Genomic DNA, 17,063 nt, shown 5'->3' with positions numbered 1-17,063 from the left:
ACCTCGAATACAGTGTTCAGTTTTGGGCCCCTCAATACAAAGACAACATTGAAGACCTGGAGCGTGTCCAGAGAAGGGCAAAAAAACTGGTGAAGCGGCTGGAGCACAAGTCTTCTTAGGAGCGGCTGAGGGAATTTAGATTGTTTAGCTTGGAGAATAGGAGGCTAAGGAGAGACCTTTTTGCTCTCTACAGCTATCAAAGGAGTTGTAGTGAGGTGGGTATTAGTCTCTTCTTTCAAACAACTAGCAGTAAGATGAGAGGAAATGGCCTGAAGTCACATCAGAGGAGGTTTGGATCGGACATTAAGAAAAATTTCTTTACTGAAGGAATGGTGAACATTGGAGTGGGCTGCCCAGGGAAGCGGTAGAGTCACCGTCTCTGGAGGCATTCAGTAAACATATAGACGTGGCACTTCAGGTTGTGGTTTAGTAGTAACGGTGGTGGTGATCTTAGAGGTCTTTTCCAACCTTTATGATTCTATGAAATACACCAGATGCTACAACAAGAATTTGTCATAATGCCATTGGTGTTTCTTAGCCAGGTACTGTAGGTACTTAAGTTGCCCACGATAGCTGTGAAATTTGGCTGCTGTATCAGAGAGTACAACATACTGACTGATGAGTGAAAGAACTGAAAAATACGAACTTGTATCTGGAACTGTTCTTGGTAATAATTTAGTAAGCAGACCAACAGCGTATTTGTTTTGAAGGAAAAGATCTATCGTCTCAAACATGATTCACTTTCCCCACTTCAAGGATTTGTATAATTAAATAGGGCAGTATTTTACCCCGAGCAGCGCAGACTGCTTTTCAGTGTTTGACAATCTCAGGAAAACATTCCAGTTTTATAAAGCGCATGCATTCTTTTATTTTTATTTTAGACCACGTTTTGCTCCTGTTTGGAGTCCTCTACAGTAGTCTGCCAAGTCTGTATAACTATTTAGAATCAGAACCAACTAAACTGATACAAGTACATAAACTGCGTTCATACATATTATGACCCAATTAATTGTATAGAATTTGCTTATGATTTCCTTTCGGTGTATGTACACAAATCTATGGTTTCTGTAAAGGCAAGTCTAATAGTGCCTTTTACAAGTAGCTTCAGTTAAGTAAAAGAAGTCCACAGGTTGTGGACAAGATAAAGCCTCTAGAAAGTGATTAGTCAGGGAAGCAACAAAATGGTAATTCTTTAGGACTATTTAAACTTACTAGGTGTTCTCGGCATTCTTACGTGTTTCAGCAGCAACTGATAAATTATATCGCACTACTACATGATTTACCCAATGTTAAATTGGGTAGTCATTTAGTTTCTCTGTACCTCCAGCCTTCAAGATAGTGTATCTAACTTCAAATATACATCGAGAATGCAAGAAGTTGCAATTTTCTTATTAATCAGCTTTTGTTAGAGAATTTTCCGAGTACTCTGAAGTAGGAATAGTTTTTACAACTTTCCAGTGATTTACCTCAAATTAAGGACAGAACTTGTGCTTTGTCTGAGAAAATGAAAGACTCAATATCTTGGTGGTCAGCATGCCCTCTTCAGAAGATGGAAAAGGTCTTGTATTGACCCTTTTTTACACTGCTGCATGTATTGTTTGTCTGCTTATGAAATAATTGCCAAGATAGATCCAGATGCAGGTTTTGTTTTTCAGTTCTTTGCCTCAGCAGTTGTTGCTTTGTATGCTTTTGTCTGGATTCTTTGTATGAGATGCTGAACATTGTGGATGATTATGTGATCAATTAAGTTTGGCCTGGAGTAAGTAGCTGCCACCCTCTAATATAGTTAAGTGAGTTGGTTTTATTCACAAACAAATGCAAGAGTAGGCGTAAAACTGGATGTTTTGGGCAGAGATGTTTCAGATAGATTTCCTTTAAAAATGTCAGTGAGGCTCAGAGAACACAAGGATAAAAATGCATGCTGGTGCTTTTTTGTACTGTGTTAATGCAAAAGAGGAGTTTTGTATGGGGGAGAGGTTTTTTTTTGTGAAAGTACTGAGTAAGATTTGTGAACTGTGAAAAGGAAATACTTTCTTTAATGTTTCTGCATGAACAATTAGGACTTCCTCATAAATTGAGTGCTTCAACATTACCTGGCTCAAGTACATATATCTCTCCGTAAAAACATGCTTATGACAAAGGATCAGTCATGCTGGAACAAACAAAAGTAAATAACAAGCATTTGAAGGAAGAGTAACAGCTAAAGGGGATATAGCAATGACTTGCACAAGTCTTGCAATGATACATTACCATTTATTTTGTTTCACTTTATTTTTCTTTTATTTGCTATTAAGCTTCTTTTCAGAATCTGTTCTTCAATGAATCAAGACTTAATTTCATTTAGAGTTTTATTTACGTTGAAGCTGGAGCCTTATTTAAACTCAATCTCTTGATTAAGAAATCATCAAAGCCAAATGTTCTGTAGTATCAGTGATGTAAAGAAGACATGCTTTTTGTATGGAGCTTTGGGAGGCAGGGAGGAAATGTCATTCTTCCTCATTTTCATGCTAGAAGTGCCATCAAAACATAAAGGCAATCCAAAAGATGCCTTAACTCCCTACAAATATATAATGCCATTTTAGATATTGGTGCTAGACGGCTTAAACAACGATACCAAATATTTACACTTCTTTTTGTCTGTCGCTTCAAGTATTTACAGAAGAGGTAAGCTTTCTTATCTGTGTCTTCCTGATACATGCATCAGTAAGAGAAGTCTTTGTTCAAGGTCATCCTTCAGGCCAGTAGCAAAGCTACAGGTTGGATCAAGTCTACAAAATCCTAAGCTAGTGACTACCCAAGATTCCATAAAGTTTATGGCTGTAGCACATGGAGCATTCCTAGGCTACATACCACGAAGGCATCATGTTATTTTTCTACGTCTCTACGTAGCCACTGTGGCGGGTTGTGTTTGTTTGATTTTTGACTGGTTTGTACCCAAACTATATAATCCCTTGGCTTGTGGGACAAGATAGACCATAGGATAGTTGGAACGGCGAGCAGATTGCATTGGGACCATGGGCTGCAATGTAAACCACTCTGAACTAATCATTAGGCTAGCTGCTTTTATTTAGTAAGATGTGTTATAGTTGCCAAATTTGTACTTCATAAAATCACTTCATAAAAATAAAATTTATATTTCAAAAGTTATAGAATAGCTGAAGTTGGAAGTGAGCTCTGGAGATCATCTAGTCATGTAGATGTAGTGTTCAGGGACATGGTTTAATGGTGGATTTGGCAGTGTTAGGCATGCGGTTGAACTCCATGATCTTAAAGATCTTTTCCAACATAAATGATCCTATGATTCTAACTCCTCTGCTTTAAGCAGTCCCAGCAAGAGCAGGGTGGCTCTAGGCATTGTCCAGTTGAGTTTAGAATATTTCAAAGCATAGAGACTTGATAAACTCTCTAGTCAGCATGGTCCAGTGTTTGGCAATGCTCCCAGAAAAACTAAAACATAAGGTTTTTCTTTTGTTTAAGTGGAACGTTGTATATTTCAGTTTGTGTGTATTGATTCTTTTCTGCCACTGGAGAAAAGACAGACACCCGCACACACTGTCACTCCCTCGTGCCAGATGTTAATATGCACTGATAAGATCCCCCCGCAATCCTTCTCACGTGATACATGTTCAGCATGGCACTCGCCAGGACCCCCAGGTCCTTTTCTGCAAAGCCACTTTTAAGTCAGGTGGCTCCCAGGCTATGTGTGAGGTATCCTCCCCATTCTATGTCACCTTGCATCGATTCCTGACTGCCCATAAGTAGCAGTTCATTTCTCATTTAGCAGTTGCTTGTCTGTAAATTTGAAATCTTCAGCTGAGCTCCATTTTACATTTACAGAATTCCATCTGCTGGTTGATGCCTCAAAACAAACCCTCAAAACACACACACAGAATAAAAGCGTGTGCTCTACATAAGAGCATCTATAGCTAAAACTTTGATAAAAATCCTGCTAACGAAGCTAGAGAGTCATATGAGCTGGAATGTGCAGGGTTCTAGAAACTGCAGAACATTGTAGCTCATGTAGCAATTACAAGAAGTGATTAAACTGGACAATCCACGGAGCTTTTAAAGTTAGAAACCTGGATCATCCCGCTCTACAAATGTTCCAGTTTTAGGAAGGCGTGTAGGCTGTTGTGGAGTTGTTGATGTGCATATGGGGATGTTGGGAGTCCTCTTAGCTTGTTACCACTTCATTTCTAGGCGAGACACATGACTTTCCTCATTCTTTTGTTTGAAAGATACTAATTGCCATTTCATAAATATTGTCTTGGGAAGAGAGAAGGGATTTTTATTTAAAAAGTGAAGAAGAAAAAAAGAGAGAAACTAATAGAAAAGAAAGAATTCTGAAACATTCTGCTTCCCTTTTGGGAGTACCACAGTGAGATTCCTAACCAGTATCAGTAGAGACTTAATGATATTAAATACTAAGATTCTTTTCTAATAACAGTTGTTACAGTTTTTGTACTTGAGTCTTGTGTCTTGCTATTATATGAATTGAGATAACCAATGCAGTGAGGCAGCTGCTCAAAATTTAGGTGAACAGCTATTTTGAGTGAAACTGAGCTAAGCAAGGATGCTGAAACTGATTCTAGCATATATCTGACCTTTTGTGAAACATTAGATAAAATCTTTTTCATTAGTTCACCTTTTCTTGGACACTTTGTACGTGTAAGTTTTGTGTCTGAGTCTTTAATTTGACTTCTGAAAGGTTACAAAAATATGACCTTTTAAATTGCATTACTCATCCATAATATCCAAGTAAATAAATCAAAGATGCAACAGGGATGCATTCATGTGCTATCTTCTATATTTCATTTTCAGACTAAAGTTACTTCATAATTTGCATAACATAGTTCTGTCTGTTAGCTACATAACTGACCCTGCAAAAGAAATTGCCACATAACGTAGCTGCTGTATCCTGTATATTTGATGGTAAATGAAGCAGAACTGGCTGTTCTTGAATTTATCATTGGGAGCTTAGAGAATTACATACTGAAAATGTTGCAACTGTGTTAGATATGGTCATATTTTACAAATAAGCAAAATTTATTTTTTTAAGGAGAAAGTATTATGATCCACTTGTATTGCAAGTAATGTATAGCCTGTAAAAAGTTAGAAGGTGTCCTGTAACTATAAAATTAATCCAGCAGAGCTGATTATTTGTGGAGAAAGCTGACATATTTCAACTGAAAATAGGTGTTAGGCATCTTGTAGGTAGCCTGTTCTTTTGGACTTGTTAGTATTTGTGTAAAGAGTGTGTGGCAATAATCATCTCAGCAAAATAAAAGGTTTGGCTTGTGAAGAAATGGGGGTTTTGTGCCCCTTTTTTTACTGAAAGACTTGCTGTGTAGATCTGTTGAGAAAGGCATCTTAGCATGGGTGGTTTACCAGTGGAAATTGCAGGAGTAAAAGTTACTGAAAGTTTTGGAGTGTCTCACACAGGTTCTAGTTTAAGTGCTTTACGTCATGAAGTCGCACATCTGTAGAAAAAAGGGATTTATTTTAATAATAGGCCTGAAAAGTCAAGCATTAGGTGAGTCAGTGAATGTGTGATTCATGTAGAAGTTGGTGTTTGTTGGTCTTCCGTGACATGGTACTGAAAACAAACCTGACAGAAATAAGATAAAGGATACTCTTTTTTTTTTTAATTAAATAGAAAATAGCCAGACTCCTTAAGGTTTTGCTATGCCTCACTGTTTACACTTCCAAGACAAGTATTAATAAGGAGTTTTATTGAATAAGATACTGCTGAAATTTGCTAGTGAAGCAGGTTCCTACTTGCAAAGTTGGTGAAGGTTAGAATGCCACCAACACTAGTATTGACAATTTAATCGTATAGAGATTTATGCATGCAGAATTTTACTGATTATGGCTATAAATTACTCAGCCTATGTGTGTGTTTTCTAGCCTGTATGCTTTTATTGTAGTAGTAGAAGTAGTGGTTTGTATGTGGTGCTGGACTACAGAGACGTGCCTCATACCTCAATAGGGTGTTGTGTAACATGGAGGAAGAAGGGAGAGGAGAAACACATATATGTTATACAAAGAATTGTAACTATATATGTGTGTATATATATATACATACACAAACGTGTATAAAGAATTGTAATAATGCTTAGTATTTAATGAATATGACATTTTAGGAGAAAGAAAAGGTTATGTCTGTGGTGGTTGCAAGACTTTCTGGCTGTATTCAAATGTAATTAGTAGCTAGCAGAGACTGGCTGATGCTCTTTTCCTCTGTCATTCATTAACAGGGTATACTTGATCATTCTTTCAGAAAATGCTGAGAAAAACTTCCTAAAAGAGGAAAATCAAGTGTGTAAAAGCTGTATTTTGTCTTTCTGTTATACTTCTTCGTGTGTGTAGGCTTTATTCTTCCACATTGCATTTACACTCAAGTAGCATGTAAGGGAATTTCATGAGGGCAGGTTTGCTATGCAAGGAATTGTGCAAATCAATAATGAAGTCCCATCCTTAAGAAGTTCCTGATCTAGAGTAGAGACAAATTTGTCATATGCTTGTTTTGTAATAACTGGATAATGTGATAAAGTTGAAAGGATCTTCTGACTAGATTATCTACATGATATACTGTTTTCAGTCATGCATTTATCCTCATTATTTTTGTTTTCATTTTGATACAGGTTGTCACCATTCTTCTTGTGCAAAACCACTATAAATTTAAAAGACATGAAAAATAGAAGTTCTGAAATAGAATTCCATTCTCAAGTTATTAAAACAAGCCCTAAGTTATGTTATTGCTGAAACTTTTTAGAAATTATCAAATATTTCTGTCATACCAAATTTAGGGGTTTGGGTCAAAAGTCATGGTATGCGTGTGTGGTACTTACTGTATGCATTTTGTTATCCACTTTTCATCAATCCATATATTATTGTGTCAGAATACTTAAAATGAGTAATTGCCAGTTTGTTACTGCAAAAGCATATCCCTTATGTCATTGAATTGGGAAGGGCCTTACAAAGGCGAGAGAGAAGCATTTTGACTCTTTCACGGTTTCATTTCTCACTCTGTAGGTGGTACACTGCGCAGTGTTGGGGTTTGAGAAATAGCTATTTCTTTCCATGGCTCCATAGGGAGGGAAACAACGTATTAGGAGTCAGCCATCTCTGTGTTTGGAAAGACACAGGACAGTCTGTTTATGGCACACAATGAAACGTGTGGAGATACATGGGGAGATACAGAGATTATAGATCGTCACTTCTGGCAGTTGGAAGGATCATATGAATTACATGAAAAAGCCTTTAAAAAAAGGTTACTCAGGAGATCTCTGCCTCTCTTATGGTGAGTTTTGATGAGTCTTGGGTATGAAGAAAATCCCAGAAAACTAGAAGAGTATGAATCCTGACTGTAACACTTTTAACTAGGCAAGGGAGAGATGGCTGGAAAACTCAGCCTCATACTCGGTATGCAGTGGAAAAACTGACCATAGATGTGTTCAATAGAAAATTGAGAGAGAGGAATATAACCGACTGCTGTTGTCGTTTTGTGGAAAATAAGTGATTGGACAATAACATTCTTTGAGATTAAACAATTGGGTGGTTTTACCAACCAAAATTACATGTTTCTACTCTGGCATTTGACTTTAACATTTGACCTTTTTGTTTTAAAAGTAGCCTTGTGCATGTTAAGGGAATTCGGGATTGCTGAACAGTTGTTGCAGCAATTGATGAGTAGGCCAAATATCATTATTTTTTCTTTTTTTCAAGTTTAACACTTTGAAAATCACTGCTTTGGAAGTCACTGGAGATAAAAGTTACAGATGACACAAAAAGAACTGTAACTTTAAGCTACTGTGAAGACAAGGTACTCCTAAGGTAGTCCGAATAATGTGATAAATTGGGGTGTGCTCAAGCAAAATTAATTTTACAGAATAATTTTACATGGATAGATTTATGGGACTAAGGAATGCTACAGAAAGCTGTGGTCTGGAGTGCGTACTCCCAGAAGAGGGTGTCAGAGTGAAATGGGTGAGATACTGTAAGATTCTTGTCTGATGCTGTGTCAAAAAAGCTGTTACAGTGGCCTGAAATGGCTCTGAAAATCGTACTAGTGAAATAATATTTTGCATGTGTATGGCTTTGTTGATACTAATAAATTTTTGAATGCTGCACATGCTTTGATGACTATGTTTGAAGAAGTATACTGGAAAAATTAAGTATGTGCAGAGTAAATGAAATTTAAAGAACTGAAGTAAAAAGATTGTTAAGAATTAAAGATGACATGATAAGTGGCTTTAAAACTCGATGAGGAGAAAGTACTAACTGCTACAGCACTCTTTAATTTGGTGAAGAAAAGCAGAAAGAAGCATAAAGCTGAAAGTCAGACATTCACCTTGGAAATAAGGCAAGCCTTTTAACAGAGTGATTAACCAGTGGAACAAGCCACCAAGAAGGTGGTGATTTTTCCATCTTTTAAAGACTTTCAAATGAAGAATAGATCCTTTTCTGGAAGTTAGGCTTTAGCCAAATACAATAAAGGAGTTGAGGAACTGAGCTTGTACAACTCTCCATGCCTTTGGCATGAAGCTCATATGTGCTGCAGGTATCGTTAACGTCCAAGGATCTCCAAGGCCAAGCTCATAAGTCATGTGTCCAGAGTGCTGTGTGCCTAGGGATGAAAATTCTTGAAGAGCTCCGGATGTTTGTAATCAGATTCTCTGTTTTGAGCTTGATACAGGATAACTACGAAGAACTTAATAGCCTGCGACACCGAAAATCGGAATAGATGATTCTGAGCTTTACTGTGGATCTATTAACTTAATTTCCAGTTTCCCTGTAGTAATCTGTGCCAAAGACTTAAGTCGAAATTAATCCTCCTGCTGGCTGCATTACCTTCCATCAATATAGCTGTGTTCATAGAGGAGGGATGTGCAATACAACCATCAGGTGCTCTATTTGATAGTTTTTTCCACTTTTAAAATAACAAGTGCCTGCTGATGTAGTCCTTCACCCTAAGCGCCAGACAACACCAGCGTCTGATGCTGACAGATGACTGGCAATCTCAGTTTGTTGGTTGCATTTAAAATCTCTTAAAGAGTCTCTAAATTCAAAATCTTCTAAAGACTTCAAATTAATTTAAACCTTAGAGTCTTGTGTCTTGTTGGCCAGCTTCCCTGACCCACTAAGTGTTTGCTAGCAGTTCTAAGAGACTGCAAGTAGAGAAACGAATGTGTTTTAGTGGTTTGCGTGTAAGATTGTACCATAAAGGGTAAATAAATAGAGAAGTGTGGAAAAAGTGTGGCAAAATGACTCTTGGGGACTGTCAAAGAATTTACTGGTATCTCTTACCTATCATAATATTTAATTGAGCAATAGTATTTCTGATTTTGCGAGAATAATAGGTTAGGCCACCTTGCAAGAAAGTTTCTTCTTTAGAACAAAAATCAGACATGAAGATAGACTGCCAGACAACTCAGAGTAGTGGGGTCTTATAAAAAACCCCACATCCTCAGCATCTTACAGTTCCTTCTGTTAGTTCTTATTTCAGTAGAACTTGATACATCACTTCTAAAGCATGTCACTTGCTTCTTTTAGGCAAGAGTATTGTCATGAAATAGTTTGTCACAACCCTTCCTTTCTTAGTTACAAAAAATGTAGAATCTGCTTTTTGTGCTTTGTCTTCTGTTGTTCTCTGATTGCACTCATACAGCAGTACTATGAGGAAGCTTCTACAAGCCAAGAAGCTTTTGCAGCTCTCTAGCATCATCTCCACACTCCCATCTTTTATTGTTTGCCTCATGGTGAGGGGAAGGGTGACTTCAGAAGAGGGATCATGGTGAGTCATTGATATAAATGCTGCTTTCAATTGAGAGAACACTTTCAGTGCTCATCTGAACAGTCCGGCAATCTTGCTGAGCACAGTAAGTGTGTGCTTTGTGCATAAAACCCTGCTAAGTTTCTTAAAGTAAGAGGGCAGACCTTCTGAATGGGTGTTCAAATGACAAGATAGATGCTATCAAAATAAATGTTATCAACAAGGTTTTATAAATTGTTTCATAGCTTCTGAGAATGTCTGTCCTTATGTTTGCATCACTAATAGTTCTTTGGAAAAATGTATTACTGTGCAGTGAAAAAGAGAAAGTTTTTTTCATGTATTAATGAAATATTGGAAAACAGGTGTCTCAAGTGATAATAAAAAACATCCAGAAGGCTGTTATGGTGTATTTCCCTTAACTTCCATTACATATATTTACTCTTGTCACAGCTAAAAATCACAGTGCTTAAGATGTAGGCATCCATTTTGAGCTCTAGCTTCAGATTTCCACTTAGAAAATTGTAACCAGTTTATGTTATTAAATTTAGCATCTCTTACCAGTTGTGTTTGCTCCTCAGTGTTAACTTCTTACTGTAAGATGAAATTGTTATTATTCCTGTTAATTGTTTTGATGAGTGAAAAAGTTCATTGGTGAACAGGTAACAGTTCATGAGTGAATTACAGTAACATTCTTTATATATTTCATTCTCTGTAATGGAAAATTATTTTGGAATAAGATCTGTGTTCTATGCTTCAACTAATTATTTTTTTCACTGAGAACATCCTGTGAATCAATTTCATTGTTGTTCAAAAATGGTATTTAGCAAAATTCATTTTGACAATAAAAAAATTATTTCAGAAAACTATGAAGGGTTGACAGCCTTGAGGAATTGTTTCTATGACCAGAATAGTAATGCTGAATTTTTAATTGTAGTTGTTTCTTGTAGATTAAAAAAAGATACCGATTGTTAAACTTGGTAGTCACTGTGAAACCCCTTTAGAAATTTAGATCATCCTTCTTTGTGTTAGTAGTTAGGTAAATTCAAGTTCAAGAAACTATCTGTTATTTTCCATTCATACTCTTCATCAGCTTCTGAAATCTTCACATGTATTTATTTAAGTTATTTCTTTAATTGTAGGATTTAAATGTATGTAAGCTAGTTCTCTGAATTAAAAAGAAGAAAAAAGAATTTATCGTTCTTACGTGTTCAGGTAGTGAGGAGAAAATAGATTTTGAGAAGAAGCACCTGCTGATTCTGATATGTTAGTGTTGACTGCCCTTAGATAATAGCTATGATATTATTCCTTAAGTCTCAATACGCAAAATAATTTGGTAAGACACTGACATTGCATTTAACTTGCTTCTTGCATAACTGGTATCTTTTCATAGAACTGCAGAACTGTGGATCCATCAGTTAGTCTGAATTTATAATAAAACATTTTAATTGCTATTGTTTTCCTTTCTTTCTAGAATATTTTCTTTTTTGGACATAGTCACTTTGTGTCGATGTGCACAAGTTTCCAAGGTATGTATTTTTACTGAGTTTGTTGTTCTTTAGAAAGCTGTTCTCTTAATTGCTTGCAAATAATGGGCTTCAGGGCAATCTGCTTCTTGTCAAAAAAAAAATCAAATCATTCTCTCAGCCTCTTTGTTTATTAAAACAAACTGTGTGTCCAGTTTTGTATTCAGATGCGGAAGTAGTTGCTGCATTCTGGAGTTCTGTTTAAAGGCTATGGAAAAGGTATCTAGTAGTGTATGCTCTGTATCTGGAGAAAGGATTAAGTCCAGTTTGGCATACTGGCATTTGCTCTTTATAAAGCATGTGGCTGTATAACACTATTTTTCAGATGCATTTTCTGCTTAAAATTCCATGTAATACGGTTAATGTGCACCATGTGTCTAAGTAGTACATCCATTGTTTGCTTGCCAAGTACAAAAGGTGTTAAGTAGATGGACTACTAGTAAGGGAAAAAAGCACACAGACGATAATACAGAAAGCATGCTAAGTAAGCTTTTATGTTTGGCTTGTCTTTATGTTTTTCCTTTGATTAAAATGAATACTCTTTCTACATTAAGTGTTTACAATGAAGCGTATTCTTGTGTAACATGAGTGAACTTTTTATCTCATCCTTTTCTTCCTTTTTACGATGATTGAGAGTTTGTTGTTGTTGGATTTTTTGTTTGTTTGTTTGATTTAATGTGTAATTAAGTGTGTGACAATTTCATTCTTGCCCTGTTATCACCCTGGCCTGCAACTTCAGTAAGTTTTGTGAGCTAATACTAGGTTTTGTTAGGACCTTCAACTGAAGCCTAGAATACAGTAGAATAAAACCAAGATGATGGAATAAGTTCTTTTCTCTCAGAACCACCTGTCAGCTGGATGCAGTATTCTTTTTTCCATCTTTCTGAGTATATTTGTGTTCCTCTGACTTTTTTATCTTGTTCTACTTCGAATCACTCTCGCTTCGACCATGAAGGGCAAATTCTCAAACATGAACATGTAACTTAGCACACATAAAGGAAAGGTCTGATCCAAACAGTGGAAAGTCAGTAGTTTTCTGAAAGGTTTCTGTTCCTCTCAGAATAGTAACTAGTGAGGTGGAGAAGCTGTGGTTTTATTGGGAGGAATCTCATCTGCAGCTAATTTTCTCCATATAGATCTAGCAAAAGTAACTTAATAGACAGATTCACAAAAGCTTTTTTTTAAAGTGGAAGGATAAAACTTGCTGTGTCCATGTACATAGTTTACACGCAATTTCTTGCGTTCCTGCATGGTTTTGGGACATATGTCAGCCTTTGAAGTATAATTCCCTGTAGGAGATTTGAGAGTAATTTCCACAAATTCTGTGTATTTAACTAGCTGATTATTGTATGAATACTGACATCTACAATTATAGTTCTTTTTAAAAAAATGCTATCTGAAATTGTCTATTCTGTTATATTTGAGTTGGTTGTATTTGAATTGCTGAGAGGCAAATGAAGAGAGCAGGCAGTGGAGGCTATAAATAAACTGTATTTGTTTTCTGTAGGCATGGAATGTTTTAGCTCTGGATGGAAGCAATTGGCAAAGAATAGACCTCTTTAACTTTCAAACGGATATAGAGGTTAGTGTCTTCGGGGGAGGTTTTTTATGCCTATGGTGATGTTTATAAGCATAGCCCATTTTGAGTATCCCACAGACTGTGCTTGTGTTCAAACCTTTTAAAGCCTGAATTTCAAGATAATAATATTGTGAGGGAGCAAATGTAAAAAAACTCTGTATTTGACTTTCTTTACACTCGATGATTATTTCACCTTTGGTTGCCAGCTATGTAGTAGATAATTTTCATTTATCATATGCATACAGGGCTCTAGAAATTCAAAGCTGCTCATTTCCAGAAAGTAAAATGTAAATGATGCGTCTGGATTGAGTGAGGTCCTTGCAATCGCTTTCACAACATAGAGGATAATTTTAATGCTGGCCAGGAGTCTCTCTGTGAGGATGCCATCTAGTGCTGAAAGCTCTCTGGACACTTGACTATAGGACTTGGAGATTGAAATGATAAAATGCTGAATAACTTTTCTTACCTGTGATATGCCTAGATTTTATTTGGCATGTATCTGAATACTATTGTATGAAAATTTGCTTTGTAAGGTTTGAACCTTGCCTGAAATGCAGGTCCTTTTCAGCGTATAAAGAAAGGATTAGGGCAGTCTTGTCTCCATAAGAAAAATATGTCTGCATTAATACTATCATAAATGTCCAAAACAAAATAAAATATGACATCTGAAAATGAAGTCAAAAATCCATGGGGAAAAACAATTCCTTAATTGAATCTGACCTGGTTTATTATTTGTGGTTTGGGGATACAAGTTGAATTTAGAATACAATAATGAATTTGCTTCTGGATTTTATGCTTTAGCTTCTTAGTTGCATGAATAACATCCAGATGGGTTTCATTTGCTAACCATGGTTCAAACTGTTGCTAAAGTTTTACAGGAATATATAGAGTAGATTTTTTTCACTACTGTTTTAAAATCTTACTGCCAACTTCTCTGCTGTACTGATGTTAAACATGAGGATCATACAGAAGTAGGAGAAAGATTTTGACATCTACCTCTGTCTATATGTGTCTTAAGAAGATTTGGAGATTTAATGTGATCTTTTCAGTTTGCCTATAGAAAAGCTTGTATTTCTCATTTGCTGGGAAATGATAACGCAAGCAACCACAGGTCAATTGTCCTTCTGTTAGTTTGCCTTTTCTGTGACTGAAACCTTTCTGCTATGTAGAAGCACAGTATTGGATTTTTGTGGGTTTGATATTTTTGTCTTACAGTGTACCTAGTGATGTTTCCCTTTGAGACGCAATGTTTGTAGCATGGGATTCAGGAGAAGGAATGAAATCAAGTTGTGATCCTCTTTTGATATAAGAAGCTATAGTGGTTTGGAGTAATTCAGTTAGTTCACTATATTGTATTTAACTGCATTTATAATGTAAACTCCTTAAATTTATTTATAACAGTCTGTTAAACCAGCAATTATTACATAGAGTGGTTTTGAACGAGGTACACTCTTGCATTTGGAGTGTAAAAACTGTTTTTTCTTCAGCTCTTTTAGTAAGATTTTTTTTGCCTGTAGTACTGTTTAGTCACATTTCACATAACATCAAGCAGTACTTGATCTAAGACTATCAGGTAATGAAAAATTTATCTTTAAGACCTCATGTGGTAGAGAATAAAGTGAAGGGAAAAAAATGCTACAAATCAAAACCTGTTTCTTTGCTGTCACAAAGATGTGTGAAAATCTTGAAGTTACTTTTACCTTAGGTTTTCTTGTTATGTGGAAACAAATGTAAGCTGGGGTAATGTGAAGAACTAGGGCTTTTTGTAGTGACGCTGAGTTATTCAAACAGCTAAACACATTTGAATGCACTTAAGTTGTCTTTTTTTTCGTATGCTGTTTGCTGGAGTTTTTTACATGCTTAAAGATAAGTGAATTTGGGAAAACTTATCTCATTATTTGTTTCTATTTTTTTTTTTGAATAATGCATTAAACTTTGGCTTTTTGTCTACAATGTAAATTGAACTTGCATTACATGTTATTCATTGAAGACTTTATCTTTGTAGTAGAAGTATTCGGTGTCTACTGAGAAATAATTCTAACTAATCGGCAAGCTTTAAAAAAGACATTGTTTTGTTTGTATAATGGTTTTCAGTTTGTTTTGGTTTAAATTATTCTGAGAGATAAGATAAACGCTGTTACTTATGGACTAAGAAACAAGCTCTGATAAGAAAATATTTTCACACAGTGCTAGCCAGGACTTTGGTATTAGAGGTGAACAACAAAATGTAAGAAACATTTTACTATATCTGTAATATCATTATCAGCCCTTATAGAGAGAGAGACAAACAAACAAACAAAAATATCACTGATCTGTAATTTTATAAGTATTCCTTTTAAAAGAGAGAGAGAAGAAAATAAAAGGTGCCATTAGGTATTGTTCCCCTTTGTTAAATGATCGATGTTGATTTCTTTTACCTTACCTCCCTAAAATGAGAGAAAATTTGATGTCTAGTCAGTTTTGGCAGTGGCCACTTGCTTTGTGTTGTCCTATCTTGTTTTTACCTACCAGGAAAAAAGAATTTAGAATAATTTTATTTTTAAAAAGTGTATTTTTATTGTAGTTTAAATAACATTTTTTCATAATGCTACTTTCAGATTGAATACTAGAAGTACTGTGCCATTCCATTTACTCCCAGTGTAAATGTCCTTTCAGGATGTAAATAAGAAGCATTTTGTAGCAAATGGGGGCTCAGGTAGGAGGTTTTGTTTGTAAGCTGTGCTTCATCTTTTAACAAGTAACAAGGCATAAAGGCTGTAAGCTTCACAGAGTTCTTTGACGTCCCGAAGTGTTAGGTACAGGCACCCAAATATATGTGTATATATGACATTGAAGACTGGCGGGTCGGCTCTGGCAAATCTTTTGGAGGCAACTGAACTGTCTCCTCCCACCAAGGTGTTCAGCACCATTCAGTTGCAGAGGTTGCCATCCCTATAGCAGGGACAGTAAATCAGGAGTTGTCGGAGGCTGTAGTTCGGAGTGACATACTAGCCTAAGCACGTCTTCATGGGAAATACAAACTTAGATGCTGCAGTAGCAGCTGTGATCCTTGAGGAACAGGCATGCCTCCCCATTCCTATGTTGCCATAACTTTGGAGCAGTTCTTCAAATTCCCTACGCATCTGACAAAACTGGAAGATCATTTTAGCAGTCTTAATGGGTAGGTTTTGCCGAGACAAAAACTTGAGCCAAGGAAGACGAAACTAAAGGCTGGCTTGAATAGCACTTCAGTGCCAGTGGAGATTCTCAAACAGTAACTGTTTTTTCTTAAAGTAGCAAGAAAAATTCAAAGAAGTGTCGTTTTGGTGGGGTATAACTGGGGCTGATGTTCACTCCTGGCATTTTTGTTTAGATTGTTATGTCAGAATAAACCCCAACAAAATCTTCCTTTTATTTGGTTTAAGGGTCGTGTTGTGGAAAATATATCGAAAAGATGTGGTGGGTTCCTGAGACAACTGAGTCTGAGAGGATGTCTTGTTGTTGGAGACTCCTCTTTGAAGTAAGTAAAGTCCTAGATTGAGACAACACTTCTCTCCTAACATCCAGACCAAAAGCAATTACTGTTACATTTGTTTGGATTTCTGCTTACTGACTAATGACCAAAAGGGGATACTTAAGTAAGTACTAAGTGCCTTAGTAACGACTAAATGAGACGTCAGTTTGAGATGAAAGTACGGCTACCTTTATTTTCTGGAGGTGAATTAAGAAATGAGAACTATGCTTTTCAGAAATGTGTCTTTTTCTTTCCTTAGTAGTATTATGTTGATATCTCTCCATTTTGAAGCAGTTAAAATGTTTTCAGTCCTATGTTCTGGCATCCTACTATATTAATTTCATCAAGATGGGGACTCAGTCAGTTTATCATTTATCTTCTAATCTAGACCAGAGGTAACCGTAGCAATGGGAGAAAGAATAAAGGCTGATATGATTGAGTGCCTACAAAACTAGGAAAGCCTAGAGGTTCTCTTCATTCTCTTCTTGCTCTAATGTAAGAACAGGAAGACAACGGGAATATCTTGTGAGTCTCTTAAATAGAGGCAGTGGGCCTTATTTATACAGTATATAAATTGAACTGTGCAATTTGTTCCCAGAATATAGTTTGATTCCATATACGCTTTTTCTATAAGCAGATGGTTTAGCCAGACTCCTGTGTTTAAACCCAGAGATTCTACCTCCAACTGAAGGG

At 36.2% G+C, this 17,063-nt stretch overlaps 1 protein-coding gene across 8 annotated transcripts in view; it reads left to right on the top strand.

The window, feature by feature from the left end:
* FBXL2 (F-box and leucine rich repeat protein 2) overlaps positions 1-17,063 on the top strand; it is a 56,291-nt gene that overhangs the window by 20,223 nt on the left and 19,005 nt on the right. For 4 of the 8 annotated variants that reach the window (XM_054060301.1, XM_054060305.1, XM_054060299.1 and 1 more), the window contains 3 exons: positions 11,247-11,301; positions 12,806-12,880; positions 16,282-16,376. In XM_054060301.1, the coding sequence (XP_053916276.1) occupies positions 11,247-11,301; positions 12,806-12,880; positions 16,282-16,376 (225 nt within the window). Of the gene's footprint in view, positions 1-11,246; positions 11,302-12,805; positions 12,881-15,474; positions 15,573-16,281; positions 16,377-17,063 lie in introns of those variants that run through there. The other 4 variants (XM_054060303.1, XM_054060304.1, XM_054060307.1 and 1 more) reach the window with 3 other exon arrangements.

Source organism: Cuculus canorus, chromosome 2 (genome assembly GCF_017976375.1).
Source record: "Cuculus canorus isolate bCucCan1 chromosome 2, bCucCan1.pri, whole genome shotgun sequence".
Classification (NCBI taxonomy): domain Eukaryota; kingdom Metazoa; phylum Chordata; class Aves; order Cuculiformes; family Cuculidae; genus Cuculus; species Cuculus canorus.
The sequence above is the reverse complement of the archived record's forward strand: the minus strand, read 5'-3'. Positions and strand labels throughout refer to the sequence as shown.